Source organism: Tachysurus fulvidraco, chromosome 13, assembly GCF_022655615.1.
Source record: "Tachysurus fulvidraco isolate hzauxx_2018 chromosome 13, HZAU_PFXX_2.0, whole genome shotgun sequence".
In the NCBI taxonomy this organism is placed as follows: domain Eukaryota; kingdom Metazoa; phylum Chordata; class Actinopteri; order Siluriformes; family Bagridae; genus Tachysurus; species Tachysurus fulvidraco.
Window position 1 is genome coordinate 18,475,405 of NC_062530.1, and position 17,177 is coordinate 18,492,581.

The following is a 17,177-nucleotide window of genomic DNA, read 5'->3' on the forward strand; positions in this document are numbered from 1 at the left end:
TATATTATGGAACATAAGTTTGAAATTATAATCTTGACTTAATTTCACTTAATTCATTATTTCAAACGCATGATGGCATGTAGTTAAATATGAAGCTTCGAATATATAATTATCCATAGTAAGGCTCACCATCGATATAGCTGTAATCACTGAAATCTGGCAACCCTGATACAAAACAACTGTCGTCTCTATAAGGTGTAGCTGGTACATTGAATAGTTTCTACGTCCCACAATGTCACGTTTATTATCGTCTGCTATTTTTGAGGCAGTTTGTCAGAATGGAGGCAGTCTGGATTTTCCAACTTTGGATCAGATCTTACGGAAACGTTTCACAGTAGCAGATGAAGTGCTTCGTGAAGCTTTCTGTGATTTTGACCGGTTGTTGGTGGTTGAAGGCTGTGAGAGAAGATCAGACAGTGAGGTTTTCAGTGCTGACACTGTGATCATCTCTAAAACAACACTGAGAGTTTGTCAGAACCTCCCTGGGAAGTGCACTGGCTGTGATACTCTACATCTGTGCAGGTATATGGTTTGTGGGAACTGTAAGTTCAGGTGAGTAAATAGTTTACAGAGAAGAAGTCTGTTTGTAGATCTTATTGTTAAAGTCCTAAAGTTTTTTTTTATTATTTGTTATTTTATTATTATTTTTTTAATCATCAACTATCAACTATCATCATTCTTATAGGGAAAGATGCAAAAACTCCCACGCCTTAGATTCCTATCATAATTCAACACTCTTGAGCAAAGCTGGACTCCAGCGACTTGGACAGTCTGCACTTTTCCAGCTTTTGCTGCAGAATGATCCTAACCTACTGCCAGAGGTCAGTAAGAGACATCGAGCACACAAATGTTTAGCATTTTATCTAATCACTTAAAGTTATCATCATTATTTGACTCATGTTGTGTACGGATTTAGGTTTGCAGCCACTATAATAAGGGCAATGGTGAACATGGAGCCTGTAGGTATCAGGCGTCCTGCACCAGCCTGCACGTCTGCTTGCACTACCTGCAGGATGACTGTAAATTCGGTGCTGCCTGCAAAAGAGCTCATTCATTTGATGCCACTGCTGTAAAAGTTCTTACTAGCAGAGGACTCAGCCCAGAAAACATCAACAACTTCAGCAAGATTTACAAAAACAGGTTTTTGATCTGTTGTTTTAAGGAAAAACCACCTGGTTCTCATTGCATGGCTAAAACTGCCAATCCTGGTACAGGTTAGAACTAAATGGCCTTTGGATTCAACTTGATTAATACTTCTACTCATTGTATTTGATAGACTCTCCTTATAATCTTTTGCCTATTCTGTATTTTAAGATGCTTTAGAAAGTCCAAAGCCTGCAAAAGAACCTGACCCAAATGAGATTTGCCTTTTCTTCATTCGCAGAAGTTGCAGTTTTAAAGGTATCACATAGATCATGATATACACTACCTATTTGTATTCTATTCCTAATTGTATATTTACCAAAAATTACATGTACCAAGTGAGCACTGACTGATCGTGAGTCTCCACATATATGGCTTTTTGTCTATGATAGATTTGACAGCTTGTATTTTTGAAAAGACATATACAAATCCTTTACTTTAGCTGAAATGTACAGTAGCATAGATGCCTTGATAGCACTTTACTATAAATGAGCATAAATGAGATGTTAATACCCAACTAATGTGTTCATATGGATAAATCAATGCATTTACTAAGCATATTTATTAATAGGCATATTTCAAAACATGGTAATAATTATGAATTAATAGAATGAATCTCTCACTCATTTCTTCATGTGCTAATAATTAATTCATGTATTAATTTATCATTAGTAAAACAATAGAACTAATATTTGCTAATTTCTGGACCATGTATTAAGGTGTTACCATATTTTCCATCTCTTATAAATGTCATTCTGCTGGCTGGATAATCTACTTACACAAATTAATAACTGTAATCCCTAACTCATTTTTTTAGTCTTTGAGTCAATTAGATTCATCAGTTATTCACTAGATCCTTGTGGTCTACTCATAGATCAGCAATAACAGATGTCTCAGATCACAGGTTAACTCAAGTCAGGTTTCTTTACTTTTATAACAATACAAAATCAAACCTAGACCCAGAATGTATTACTTTCATTCCTGTCTGCTCACGTGCTTGAGAATCACCATGATCAGGGATTGTTACAGTCAAGGGAATGTTATAGTAAAAAATGTTTCATATTTATAAAGGTTTATACTTTAAATCCTTACTTTTATCTTATGTCTTAAAATAACCTCTATAATTAAATGACATAACCACTCAAGTTTAAGTATGTATACTATATTTGATGTTAATTAGAGGAAATGTGTCATGTAGATATACTATTAGATTATATTGCTGATCTTTTTGTGTGTGTGTGTTTTTTTTTTTTTTTTATGTTTTTAGAAAAGTGTGTCCGTGTTCATTACAACTTGCCTTATAGATGGCAGGTTTTGGATAAGAATGGACAGATATGGAGAGACTTGTCAAATGGAGAGGCAGTTGAGAGAGCCTTCTGTAATCCATCTAATGACGTAAGGTAAACATTGACCTTTAACTAGTTGAATGGATTTAAGTGCAAAATGCCATATTTAAATGTAAAAATATTCAAATTCATTGTTAAACTCTCTCTTAGTCCAGGGCCTGAGATAGTTAACTTCATCTCCATGACATATGGAGGGAGACAAGTTCGCCGTCTATCCACCGTATCGTCTGTTACCAAGCCACCTAACTTCATCCTGACCACTGAGTGGCTCTGGTACTGGAAAAATAATAAAGAACAATGGACTGAATATGGACTGGGGGTCAGTGGCATTCTTTTCAGTCTGTAACTGGGACTGAGTAGTAGGGTCAATAATTGCACTTAATATGACATGGTTATTATCCACAGGAGGATGCACAGCTGTCCACTCCTCTCACTTCTCAGACACTAGAAAACATTTACCAGTCGGATCCACAGACCGAAATCCCTGTCAGTTCTGGAAGCCACACATACATGCTGTATTTTAAAAGTAAACCAAACAGGATATCCTCTCAGATACATCATTATTGCATTTAAAAATAAATCATACATACAGTATATGCTCAATTTTTATTCTGGTATATTTCATTTTCAGACATGTATCAGCAAAACATTCTGTACCAAACCAAAAGAGAGATTCGGAGGAGGCCAAGATTTGTGTCTGCTCTAGAGGTTGAGAGCAAGCTTAAAGGGTATCAGGCTAAAACTGACGGATTCACTGCTGAGTTGATACATATTCATGCTTGCTCAGTTCTAGCCTAGATGCCAAGATCTAGTGCAATATTAGAAGATGAATGCCTAATTAAAAATAGAACAATCTTAGGTCAAGTTTTCAGTAAGTGTTTCCCTCAAGATATGGATCAGTAAAGTGTTGCTATGATTCTAAATCTGAAAAATTGGAGTACTACATTCATTTGAAGTAGACGCTCGATCCTAGTCAGACCTGTTTGGATCAGGAATCTATGCAGGCAACACAGGGCAAAAGGTCAGGGCACTCAACCTGGATCGGAGCAAAGTCTATCACAGGGAACCATTCACACACACTCTCACACTCATTCACACACTCATTTACACTCAGGGGCAATGTACTGTAACATAGCCAATCTACCTACATGCATGTACAGTGTAAAACATCAGATTATGAAAATGAGTCTGATCTGTGTGAAACATGAAATAAGATAACCCCGAGTTACATTTACCCAGGATTTAAAATAACTATTTCAAGTGCAAAAAAACTGCATTGTGAATTATGGCTATTGTTAAAAATCCTATGTAAATAAAATTCTGTTACTAAACTGTGTAAGAAACCGATAGTAAATTACCAAAAAGATAGGTATAGAAAGTAAGGGTGATGTAAACATAAGACTTCATTTTGTGTGTATTTTCTTCATAGTGAAACCTCCAGCTCTTCCTCTGTGGCAGTTCCTGCTCACTGGGATAGAGGAGCTTTACCCAGCTTCTCATACAAGGTACACGTCATTTCCTGGCTCTACTATTATACCAAGCTTTGTGTGCTTAGTATTTTGTTCTGTTTAGTTGCATATTTATTACTTTTGTCTATAAAATGGCAATGTTGGCAAAGTTACATTTGATAGTAAAACAATTGAACTTTGCTTGCCAGCTGGTTCCCCTGTCTAGGACAGAGGCTGAATTCCTTATGGTAGAGAAGCTCTTTAAACAAACCATGCCCAAGTACAAAGTCAACAGCATTGAGAGGAATCAGAACAGCTCACTGTGGAAGGTTTTCCAGTGGTAAGTACAAGGCTTGCCTAGACTGAGTCATGGCAGAACGAATGCTGCTAATTACATTGTACTTACTGATAAGGTAAAATCAGTGTACAGTAACCTTTCAAAAGCTGAGCAAACACATTTACTTTTTACTCAGTGCTTAATAACGTCAGTACCAGTAACAATGTATTTATGACACAGATGAAACCTAGCACTTGAATTTTGCTGATATGTGTGCGTATGCTGTAAATACAGTCACATTATACTGATTCATTTTCCCAATTGTGTAAAGCATTGGTTGGTTAAGCATTCATGGAAGAGGTGGGTCTTTAACCATTCTTTGATTCAAAATTTTAAAGAAGGTTTCTGTTGTCTGGGTTGAGGTTAGAAGCTCATTCCATGACAGAGGGACAGTCAGATTGAAGGTTCTGGAAAGGGATCTCATGCCTCACTGAGTAGGCAAAGCAGGTTGCATTAGGAAACATAAACCTCATGGAGAGTGTTGAGGTCTAGTACCGTAAGTGAGCATCAAGGCCTTGAATTTGATGTCACTGGATAGAGAAAGCCAGTGAAGTAAGACAAAGAGGGATGTGACATAGGTCCTTTGGTCTGATTGGAAACATGGCATGCTGCTGCACTCTGAAGCTACTGAAGGGGTTTCATGGAGCTGGCTGTTAGGCCCGTAAATAGTACATTACAGTTTTCCTATTTTGAAATAGCAAGACCTTGAACTAGAAGCTGTGTGTCATAGGCAGTTAGATGGGGTCTGATTTTCATGATACTATACTTACAACGAGTGTGCAGTGGATGAAATTTGATCTATAAATTTCAATTGGTCATTGACATATACTGTATACTGATACTACATATTACAAATCATCTTTTCAGGCAGAAAGAGCAGATGAAGGAGCGAAATGGAGGGAGAGAAGTGGATGAGAGACTCTTGTTTCACGGCACACAAGAATCACTAATAGAGGCCATCTGTGAGCAGAACTTTGACTGGAGGATATGTGGTAAAAACGGCACATTATTTGGAAAAGGTGAGAGCAAATAAATGAATAATTAGTGTTCCTTAGAGAAAGCTATTAGTAGTTTTAAATGTAGATGGCAGAACTATTTTGTTACATTGAATAAGGCAGTCCACACTTAAAGTTTCAATTATTTTGTCTATCATTGAGTATTTTTTATGTTGTTTTTTAGGAAGTTATTTTGCCAGAGATGCCTCCTACTCTGACCAATACTCTCAGTCTGCAGACACCACCAAAAAGATGTTTGTGGCACGGGTTCTGGTAGGTCACTACACCAGTGGAGACCACAGTTTTGTCCTTCCTCCTCCTAAAACCATGGGCAATGGCTTATATGACAGCTGTGTGGACAACTGCAGCAATGCAAGCATTTTTGTCATCTTTGAGAAGTACCAGATTTACCCTGAATTCATTATAGAATATGCTCCTGAGGAATCCAAATGTTCAATTTCATAATTATCTGTAGAGTATCACTTTATATTTGTTTTAAAGTATGGATTATAACGCACATAGAGTATCATGAAGAGATAAAAATCAATTAATAAAATTCATTCTTGTAATATCTAATTTTTTTTTAAATATTGTGGAATGAATGGCATGTGTATTACACAGTTTAATAGCACATGTGCTGATGCATTTGTGCCGTATATGAAGGAAGATGACATAAGATAAGCTTTTGCTTTTGCACTATAGATTGTGTCATAAACTTGATTTTTATAGTGAATTTTATTGCCCTCAGGAGCTTACTCAGCAAAAACAACTCAATTTATGCCCTCAATGTATTTTGTCTTTCAGTTGTATACATTACAATCTTCACTCCAAAAAGGTTATCAGCAGGTTATTTTTCTAGATCAAATTCAATCAAAAGACTGATTGTGGATTATTATTGCAAGTACAAATTTTCAGTGATTTTAATAGCAAAATTAATACAAATAAAGAAAATAAATCATGTGTTTCTGTCAGAACCTCTTTGAAACCATTTTGCCACAGACTCTGGAAAAATAAACCTTTTAAATAAACCTGATGTTTTTAGGTAATAGAAACATATTGTTCTAATACATAATCATGTTAATAAAATGGTAAATTAATCAAATGATCAGTTAAAGAATCTTTCAGGATTGCAACTCAAAATTTACTTAAATCCATATTCGCAGCACTGTTCAAGAGATTGTATAACATTTTATATAACAGAATTTTTAAAGAATTAAAGAGACTAGAAAGAGGCAATTAGTTAGTTAAGAGGTAAAAATACTGACATCCATAAAGAACAATCTAAATAATTGTGTCAAACTCAATACACATATACACATTGTATAATTTTACCCAGTATGAGGTTGCCCACATGTAAATCACTGTATGTGTTATGTAGAAATCCAGATAGCTTTCTTCAAACGAAACATATGGAAATATCAGTTAATCCATATTGAATATTTTTATTTTCATAATTATATCTTAATTATTGGGATGTGTAATGTCAGTGACCAGGGTAACACTTTATTTTAAGGAACATATACTGTATAAGAGGATTCTTAAATCTTGTTATTTGTTTAGTACTATCAAATTAGACATGTTAGAGGTTTATTGAATTTGTATAATACCTATATAGCTACAAAAAAACTGAGATTTAAACATGCCAGTCTTACTTGTCCCTACTATGTATGGGAGAGCAGGGCACAAACTATACATGTCTATAACAAATATGTCTTCTTTTCTTTCTTTCTTTTTTTTTTTTTTTACAGATACAACAACCCTTTTTTTAAATTATGTAAAGAAGAGAGGTTGTAACATGCTAGAATATGTTGTAACATGACCATGTGACATCTTAAAATCCCCCTCTAACAATTTAATCTGACGGAATTAAAACGTAAATTATGATACTATGTTCATACAATTTTTTTTTTTAGGTTATAAATAAATAATAAATACAATGAATTATAGTTTTATATATATAATTATAAATAGATTATAAATAAGAAGATATAGTAAAGTTCGTTTGTTTGTGAATTATATGTGAATTAGTTTAGCATACATGATCCTTTCACTGTTTTACTCACTTCATTTGGACACAAGCCATAACACTGGCTAAGTAACTCCTGATCTCTGAAAACTTGCTGATGGTTGGAGTAACCAAGAGAGGGCTTCTCACTCACTACTGCGTCTTCTTTTCTTTCCTTTAGTGTGATAAAGCTATGGACAAATCATATGATAGATGGCTCCTAGCCACACTTGCATGTGCTTGTGCATGAACAATGTCCCCTGCCTTAGGTTGTGCCCTGCTCTTCACTATTTATTAAATAAATAAGCAACAAGACCTTTAATTCTCATAGGCTATGCATTCCTGAAAATAAAGTGTATTAAAAAAATATATACTAAAAATAAAATAAAAATAAATAAGTACATACAAATACAATAAAATAAATAAAAATAAAATAGAAGAAAATAAAATGCAATAAAAATAAAACAAAATAAAATAAAGAATAAAATAAATAAATAAGTAAACTTGCAGATAAAAGCTACTTTCACAAGCCTTAGGATACATGATACATTATACAGCCATTTAAATATCCAATGAAACAGCAACAGACTATTTAATACATAGTGCACTAGTTAGGATGAAACTAGTGCACTTCTGTAGACACTAGATTAAAAACATTTGGGATTAAACTCTTGAGAACATTTGCGCCACCCAACAACAAAACATCATCGCTTTCGTTTTCCCCAAAACCGAAACGTTACAAATCAAGAAAAAAGGCATCATTGCGACCACTGGGCGAGAAACATGGTGTCTGTTGTATCCAACCACGTCCTGAAGGCGCTTTGTAATAACCAGTGTTGTTTGGAGTTCCGCCAGTTAGACAGTATTTTACGGCAGAGTTTCACGGTGGATGAGCGGCTGTTTGTGCGCGCGCTGCAGGACAGCGAGCGCTTCCGTGTAGTTGCTGAAGACTCGGCGGAGCTCGCGCTCAGTCCCGGTGCTTTAATTATAGCGACGACATCGTTAAGAGTGTGCAAAGACCCGGTGAAATGCACGCGCTGTGAGGAGCTGCACTTGTGCCGCTATCTAGTGTGCGGGAAATGCAGATTCGGGTAAGAATTTATGCACACGGGATAACCTTTATTCACACTCAGGATTAACACCGAGTGACAGCTTTATTCAGCATTATATACTCACAGTCCACTAGAAGAGGATCACGTGTGCACCTGTCATTCAGTCCATCAGCAGCAACGCATCAGCTCATGTAGATCCACGCTGTTATTGTTATTTATAAGAAATCTGTCATTGATTAAGTTACTATAGACTTCCTCCTGTCATCATTATTGTCCATATCATCCTGTCATTCTCCTCTGATCTCTCTCATTAACAAAGTGGTTCATCAATCATGCACTAATCACTTTTATCTGTTGTTTTTGCTTTGTTTTGGACAGTTTTGTGTAAAGTCTATGGTTCCCGTGGTTAAAGTCACATAGAGCACATACTGAAGTTAACATCATTACATATATAACATTAACTGGAGCTCTTGTCCAGTATCTGCACGCATTTATGCATTGCTCACGTTATTGTATGGTAACTTTATACACTGAGTCGCTTCAGTTGCAACAACTAACTAACTAACTAACTAACTAAATAAATAAATAAAACAATTAAAGAATAAGGTACTGAATCTGAACAACATTCAGGAAATAAAGGGACCTTATTGTGTAATCGCTTTTGTCATGTAAATGATGTAAGCATTATGAAATCCTGGACATTTGCACTAGGTGACAGCTGAATATCTCTTTGGTTGAGAAGACAGAAACCTGTGATGGTTTTTTACCTTTATATAAATTGAAGAACATTCTAACGAGTTTTAAGATATCTAATATCTAAAATCTAAAAGAAATTAGAAATATTTCTAATACAGTATCTAAAAGAAATAGGCCTAATGATGATATTAACACTCATTATTTCAGGGAGGATTTGCAACTCTATTGTATGTTTATTTACCCATATCTCTGATGGATGATGGAACATAATCTTTTCTCTGTCAATCCCAGGAATAAATGCAAAAACTCCCACGATGTGAAATCTGCACATAATACTGTTCTGCTAAAAAAGAAGAACGTAGATTTCCTTGAAGACATACAGTTGTTTCAGCTTCTTCTGCAGAATGACCCATCTTTTGTTCCAGAGGTTAGATGAGCTTGCATGTAGCTCATTAATTTTACAGAGATAAATTCAACACCACTGTAACACAAAGTAAGTTTTGTCGATGCATAAGATCATGTTCTGTCTTTTCTCTTTATTATTTAGATTTGTTCTCACTATAATAAAGGGAATGGAGAACATGGAAGCTGTAAATATCAGGCTTCCTGCACTAGCATTCACATCTGCCAGCACTTCCTACAGGATGACTGTAAATATGGAGCTGCCTGCAAGCGAGCTCATAATTTTGATGCAACTGCTGTGAAAATTCTGAACAGCAGAGGTTTCAGTGCAGAAAATATTCGCACCCTTCAGAAAACATACAAGAATAAGTTTCTTCTCATCAATAAAACTGACAAGTCTGTCTCCAAAGGAGCAGAGAAAGGTTTGTTGTGATTTTATCATGTCCATGGTTTATCATTATTTTTATGTTATATGATTATTTTTATTGAAAATATTCAGCTGGGTTTATCACACAATGACAATAACAGAGAAATGCAAAACTAGCAACTTATTTATTCCTACCGTTTATGCTTTTGACATTGACCCAAAAATCCCTACATTTTGGTGATTCACTCTTTTTTGATGAATGTAGCTAATTCCTTTTTCAACAAATAGTTAACTTTGTGGAAAATCCTGTAAGGCCATGTATGCAAATCTCATGAAAAACCTGCACAGGCTTTTATCACAGAACTGGCACCGGTGGCAACATAATAAGTGCAGTGTTGTGGAGCAGAATTTCCCCTTTGGGGACAATAAAGTAATAAAGTAAAGTAAAGTAAAGTAATGCCCTGGTGCAGGTAACCAGCCTACACCTACTGCACCTATAGAATAGAGTACAGCACTCTATGTGTGGACAAAGATCTGTGCCTGGTAACTCTGATTGGAGAGTTATTATTTGAGGAATCAAAAGAAAGGTAATTCAGAATTAGAGAAGAAATATTGAGGGACAAATAGACAAGGTGCTCAGAACGAAGAAGAAGACATTAACCAGAAAGAGATCTGATTTACAGAAAATATTTGGAGAGATTTGACCCGATTGGTCCCTCCAATTTCAACCAGTAGGAAGGCCATTTTGATTTAATTTCTTTTTGTTTTAAGATGAATACACTGAAGCTCCCACATAGTGACCTCACAATGTGTCTTCAATCTTTACAGAACAAAACAAACAAAAAACTTTCCTATGACAAACAAAACAAACAAACAAACAAACAAACAAACAATAAATAAATATCTGTCTATCTGTCTAAATATCTATATACAGAAAACTTAACCATATCAGTGATTGGCTTTTTTTTTACTTTGTTAAACACACATTTTAAAATAAGATTTATTTTATTTTTATTATTATTATTATTATTATTATTATTATTATTATTATTATTATTATTATTATTATTATTATTATTATCATATGTAGTGTATTAGATTTTAATATAGAAACAATAGCAATTAGACAAAACACACCCTTGCCCTCTGCATCACATTCAAATCCCAGATAGTCTATAACAAAGATAATTACAGAAGATTACACAAGGCAAATACAGAGTAAAGACATTATTTTATGCAAATCCTTAATTTTAGAAACTTTTAGCCAAGCTGACACACCATGTATATTAAGTAACACCTTCTGATAAACAGGATTTGAGATGTTATTCATTATAAGCATTACACATTAGAGCAACAATTCACCTGCAAAGTATATTTTATTTTCTCTCATTCCAGGCACTTGCAGTATTGCACCATGTGACTAAAACTTATCTTAGTTTATTATTAGCTTAGTTTCTAAGTTATTTTCACAGGAATGGAAGCTAATAAACAGAGGTACAGAGTACAAGGTCACTTGCAGACTACAGCCATAACAAAGCCCACCTTAATTTCGAAAAGTGTCTCTTCTTTGCTAGACACACAAGTGAAAAGGCAGCAGTCCAGCAGCTCTGTGAGTGAAGCAGACCGTGATGAAATCTGCCTCTTCTTCGTGCGCAAGGGTTGCAGTTTCAAAGGTACCAATCCTTATCCATTCATTTAGTGTGAATGACTAAAATCTAACTTCATGCTCAGGCTTTGACTTACAAATTCATCCTAGCTTATACTTCATAGAAAACCGCCCTTTAACTGACCATGGGAACAATATCGTAATTTTTCCATTAGAGAAATGTGTCCGTGTTCATCACGATCTACCTTATAAATGGGAGATTCTGGATGAAGATGGAGTGACATGGAAGCAATTTCCCAATGAAGAGGATGTTGAGAGGGACTACTGTAATCCAGCTAATGACACCAGGTATTTGAGATAACTATACATGCTACGCATCACGTCAGCATGGTGGCTTGCAGGTGCATCTTTCCTCCTTTAGTTAGTTAGTAATAGCACTTTTTCACCAGGTGGTGCAACATAGCTCAGCAAATCTTACACATTATTGCAAAATACAAATTGTTGCTTTTTCCATCCAACACTGAGGTACCGTTTTATAGCATAGGTGGAGCCAGAAGATTTGGGTAAAGCTAGAAATATTGCAGACCATTTATTGGTCAAACACAGTCACACAGATGTCCTGCTTCATAGTCATGTGTGCACAGAGGCATTGTTATGCAGGTTTGGGTCTCTTAGTTCCAGTGAAGGGAAATCTGCTGATATACATGTCATAGATAATCTAATCATCTAAGATTAAAACAAGAACCAGGTTGCTTCTTACAGCTTGACTTAAAAATATGTTTTTAATTTTTTTACTAGTGCAGGAACTCATGATGATATTATGACAATATTTTATTTCTGGACTGCAGCTTTGGGCTTCTGACTGTGGACTTCACTTCAATGACATATGGAAAGAAAAAAGTTCGTCGTCTGTCAACGGCGTCCTCCGTTACCAAACCTCCTCACTTCATTCTGACCACCGAGTGGCTTTGGTACTGGAAGAATGATGAAGGGCAATGGATTGAATATGGTCAGGGGGTCAGTAAAGTTACTTAAGAATTATTTAATACTATAGATGCTAAATATTCATTTCTATAGCTATAGTTCATATAATTATTGCACATTTCATCACAAGCAAATATATATCCAGAGGATTTATTTAACATACATCAGGGCTGTATGATGCCTGGGTTATTATTGTCACACCTGATGATGCTGAAAATATTTTCTGTAGGAAGATAAACGTTTCACGTCAATCACCTCAAAAGCCTTAGAGAATGTGTACCTCTCTAAAATTGAAACTGAAATTGAATTCAGCATGGAAGGGAATGATTATGTGCTCAGCATAACAGGTAATCCTCTTTAAAAATCTGTACATTCAAAATGTTTTTTTAATAAAATAAATTGTTTTTCTAGGATTGTTTTATATATATATTTTTAATTTTCAGGTATGTATCAAAAAAACAAAAGGTACAAAACAAAACGAGAGGTTCGACGCAGACCACGATTTGTTTCAGCTCAAGACGTTAAGGGAAAATCAAAAAGGTACAGTCTTTAGATGAGCCATGTGATTTGATGCATTTCAGTTATCATATGTTATCAAAATATCATGTTAGCAATTTATGCTTTTTTTTTTTGGAGTACAGGATTTGAACAAACATTGATGATCCCAAACAAGAAAAAAACTCACATGTGAGAGGCTATTAACAAAAATACTGTTTTTCAATATTGTCTTCAGTAACCTGGACCATCGTTCATTAGAAATTTGTATACATTGCTTGTTGGGCAGCTAGTTACTCTAATATAAGATTGTTGTTAGCAAGGAAGCTAGCGATACAACTCAAAATGTTTTTAATTTAAGTGAGTGCTGAATTTAAAGTGAAAATCACCATTAATATTTAACCTGCAGTGCCAAACTCCTGAGACGATTCAATTATGTTATTCATCACTTAAAAAGGCATAAAATGCGTAATTTAATATGTCGACTAAGAAATCAGGCTTCGAAGTCTGGCTGCCTTTAGATTTATTTGCGTTGAGAAATATTATATGGGAATCTGTAAGCAGGAAATCTTTTCGAAAAATGAATTTAGACCATGCTAGGCCTTTCTCTGCATATATAAACAAAATTGAATCTAATCTAGTGCCTAATTAGAATGAAAAAGGCTTCTGACTAGATGTTTTTTACATCAGTGTTGTCCAGTCTTATCTGAAAAGGGCCGGTGTGAGTGCAGGTTTTCATTCCAACCAAGCAGAAGCCACACCTGAGTCTGGGACTCCACTGCATTATATTGTTCTACTAAAGAATTTACTAACATTACTTAATTCAATTAAAATGATTAAATAAAAGGTTTTTATAAAGAATTGGGTCATTTTCACCAAACATGCAAAAATATGTACTGTATGGTGTTCAAAAACTAGTACAGCATGTACTGTATTAGGGTCAATGATTTGTGTTACATAGTTGTAATACTGTTGCACAATAAATATTACTACATTATGATTCTAATCTTTAGTGATGCTCCAGAAACTACCAGCTGCTCCTCTGTGGAAGTTCCTGATCATTGGGATAAAGCAGCTCTGCCCAGCTTTTTCTATACGGTACTCAACGCAGTCATACACTGTATCATACACTGATTTATTCTTTATTTAATTCTGCTCTTAATAAATTATTTCACATAACAGAAGTTTAGATATAGTCCACAAGACAAAGTGATAACTGAGTTAACATAAATGAACCGTTCACACACAACATATTTTTTGGCCTCTCCCTTTTTTCATTTTTCATTTTATTTATTTATTTGTTTGCTTGTTTGTTTGTTTGTTTGTTCGTTTATTTATTTGTTTGTTTGTTTGTTTGTTTATTCGTCTATCTATCTATCTATCTATCTATCTATCTATCTATCTATCTATCTATCTATCTATCTATCTATCTATCTATCTATCTATCTATCTATCTATCTATCTATCTATTTGTTTGTTTGTTTGTTTGTTCATTTATCTATCTATCTATCTATCTATCTATCTATCTATCTATCTATCTATCTATCTATCTATCTATCTATCTATTTATTTATTTATTTATCATTAACATTGTTATAAACATTCAATAGTAATACAAAACATTTTGTGAATCCATACCAATAACTGAGTATAGCCCTAGCTCTAACATATCTGTTAGTTACAAAGTTTTTTAAAAAGAAGTAAAAAGCACCACTGTTGGTTAGAAATATCTAATTACTATATTAAACAAAGACATATATTCCTTCAGACTGTTACTCTGTCAGGGTCTGAACCTGATTATAAAAAAGTAACCGATCTGTTCAAACGGACGATGTCCTCAAGCACCATCCACAGCATCAAAAGAGTGCAAAATCCTTCACTCTGGAAGGTTTTTCAGTGGTAAGTACATATTTAAGCCTGGCTCTACTGTTATTAAATGCGCCTACTGGGCATTAGTTTGAATTATATGAAAAAAAACTTTCCAGGCAGAAAGAACAGATGAAGGAGAGGAATGGTGGCGGAGCTATAGAGGAGCGTCAGCTCTTCCATGGCACAGATAAGTCTCTAATAGAGGCCATCTGTGAGCAGAACTTTGACTGGAGGGTTTGTGGTGTCCATGGATCACTTTATGGAAAAGGTAGCTTATAGTTTTAATGCTTATTGTGCATCAAAACTCAGTTGTATCTTTGTTTATATGACTGTGGTATTAATTTCTCAGACAATTGCAGAATGAAAGTCAAGTAAAAAAAACAGGCATAGAGTTTGCACTACCAAGATTTACTCCACAACTGTCTGACTATACAAGTTCTGTTTATATAGAAAGTGTGAAATTCTAAATGTATAAATGTGTGTGATCGGAAGTGAGGAGATCCTGAACGTCCTGGCAGAGTATTGTACTGTGGATTGTAGTGTGTGGCGGCTGTACCACCAGGTCTCAGTGGGAAACTGAGTTAAAGGATGGAGTCGACCTGACAAGGACGTGTATGACAGATGCTTCACATAAATATATACTATATACTATATAAAAAATTATACTTTAGTAACACTGGCAGGAAGAAGCATTTTTATTTTATTTAACTTTTATCGAGTCAGAAGAAAATGCCAAGGGAAGGTTTTCATTGAAAGTTTTCTAAGTAACAATATGCATTTATATCTAATTAACAACTGTTTACAGCTGATGTAACATAACAGATAACAGTTTTATGTAGATTACACAACATTAAATGTGTGTGTCTAAAAACTGACATTCTTTCATTAACAAAATACACATTTAAATGTTCCATTAATATGTGTTTATTTATTGTATAATGCTTTACCCATCATACTGTCATATATATTCCTTTTTATTCTTCTGTATAGGAAGTTACTTTGCCAGAGATGCCAAGTACTCAGATAAATACGTAAAATCCAAAGGTGCCACTAAGATGATGTTTGTTGCACTTGTCCTTGTTGGAGAATTTACCAAAGGATGCAGCAGTTTTCTCCGACCTCCACAGAAGACACAGAAGGCAGGATTTTATGATAGCTGTGTCGACAATCCAAGCAACCCAGCTATTTTTGTTATCTTCGAGAAGTATCAGATCTATCCTGAGTACATTATTGAATACTCTTAAAATCTAGATATGTGTGTGTGGACTGTGATAAACGTGGTTTTAACTTTATGACATATACACATTACACTTTTGTTTTGAGTTTATGAAGAAGCTTAATAGTAGCTTAATACTGCACTTTCTCTTGTCTAATGAGGTCACTTATTGCTACAGTGCAATTATTTGAAGTGGTTATATATCAAAATGTGGTCTAAATAATTTCTCAGTCTTATGGTTTGTTTTATTGATTTGTTTCCATTCTACAAATTCTTTCTAGTTTTTAGTTGCTCAGTCATTTTAACCTGAAGTGTAATGAGTCATAATCACCTGATTACAAGGTACCAGGTTGATCTGGTTCTACTGGCTTCACCCAGTGTCAGCTCAGACGAAAGAAATTTCCAAATTTAAAAACAAGACACTTAGTTCTCAAACTTTACCAAGACTGCAGAGCATGAGCTGAAGTTGTGGCAAAGGATTCACTAAGCTTCATGAATACATGCTACCATCTGCATTCTTTTCTTCTCCTGACATGTTAGATAGCAACACACAACCATTTATTTTCTTATGCAGGTTCACAACGTCATGACTTCAGCATCAAGAAGCAAGTTGTTTTGTAGTCTACGTATGATTATATACCACCATCATTGTTTTTTTTTATTTAGCAGCATACTCTATTGTGTTTCGACTTGCTTTATTTATTGTGTTTTGACTTTGCTATTGGTAGCCAGGTAACATTCATCACTAAGTCATTAAGCTATTCTGTGAAATGTTTGTGTTTCTGAAGTCTTGTTATATCAAAAGAGTACCCAGTGGAATAGGACTACCAACCACATATAGTAATACTAATGTTAATAATAATAAAACAATACATGGTGTACTGTTTTTGCCTTGTCCTTCTTATTGCAAAAATTGTGTGTAAATGTGTAATTTGTATATTAATATTACCAATGCTTTGGTGGAGTTAGACTTTACTATTAAATAGCTAAAAAGGGCTAGCTTAAGTGGTTAGCTAGTTAAGAATAGAGTTAGCTCAGGGTAAATACTAACTTAGCTGATATTATCTAACCAACTAACTTTAGGATTTAACTATTATAGCAATTTGTTAGTTCTCTATATGGCTGTAGTTGAGGTAGCTAACATTAGATGAGGTAGCCAAGGTACACCTAACTAATGTTGGATTACTGACATGATGTGGAACTTTCATTTTGAAGA

The 17,177-nt window shown here is 34.7% G+C and overlaps 2 protein-coding genes across 2 annotated transcripts; both read left to right on the forward strand.

The window, feature by feature from the left end:
- Positions 1-172: 172 nt before the first annotated feature.
- LOC113652456 (protein mono-ADP-ribosyltransferase PARP12-like) lies at positions 173-6,229 on the forward strand. The gene is made up of 12 exons (XM_027161533.2): positions 173-552; positions 686-821; positions 917-1,214; positions 1,315-1,401; positions 2,411-2,543; positions 2,640-2,808; positions 2,895-3,015; positions 3,121-3,217; positions 3,919-3,994; positions 4,147-4,277; positions 5,142-5,293; positions 5,454-6,229. The coding sequence occupies exons 1-12, from the start codon at positions 233-235 to the stop codon at positions 5,732-5,734; spliced, it is 2,001 nt and encodes a 666-aa protein (XP_027017334.2). The 5' UTR covers positions 173-232; the 3' UTR covers positions 5,735-6,229.
- A 1,706-nt stretch (positions 6,230-7,935) lies between these two features.
- Positions 7,936-16,847, forward strand: LOC113652458 (protein mono-ADP-ribosyltransferase PARP12-like). The gene is made up of 12 exons (XM_027161535.2): positions 7,936-8,365; positions 9,314-9,449; positions 9,570-9,846; positions 11,366-11,464; positions 11,613-11,745; positions 12,246-12,414; positions 12,611-12,728; positions 12,825-12,921; positions 13,890-13,974; positions 14,645-14,775; positions 14,862-15,013; positions 15,736-16,847. Exons 1-12 carry the CDS (start codon positions 8,058-8,060, stop codon positions 15,987-15,989), a joined length of 1,959 nt encoding a protein of 652 aa, XP_027017336.2. The 5' UTR covers positions 7,936-8,057; the 3' UTR covers positions 15,990-16,847.
- The last annotated feature ends 330 nt before the right edge of the window (positions 16,848-17,177 follow it).

Coding starts and splice junctions, on each gene's coding strand:
- LOC113652456 (XM_027161533.2), top strand. CDS start 233: ATGTCACGTTTATTATCGTCTGCTATTTTTGAGGCAGTTTGTCAGAAT. Junction 822..916: donor ATCCTAACCTACTGCCAGAG/GTCAGTAAGAGA, acceptor GTACGGATTTAG/GTTTGCAGCCACTATAATAA. Junction 1,215..1,314: donor AACTGCCAATCCTGGTACAG/GTTAGAACTAAA, acceptor CTGTATTTTAAG/ATGCTTTAGAAAGTCCAAAG.
- LOC113652458 (XM_027161535.2), top strand. CDS start 8,058: ATGGTGTCTGTTGTATCCAACCACGTCCTGAAGGCGCTTTGTAATAAC. Junction 12,415..12,610: donor GGATTGAATATGGTCAGGGG/GTCAGTAAAGTT, acceptor TATTTTCTGTAG/GAAGATAAACGTTTCACGTC. Junction 13,975..14,644: donor TGCCCAGCTTTTTCTATACG/GTACTCAACGCA, acceptor ATATTCCTTCAG/ACTGTTACTCTGTCAGGGTC.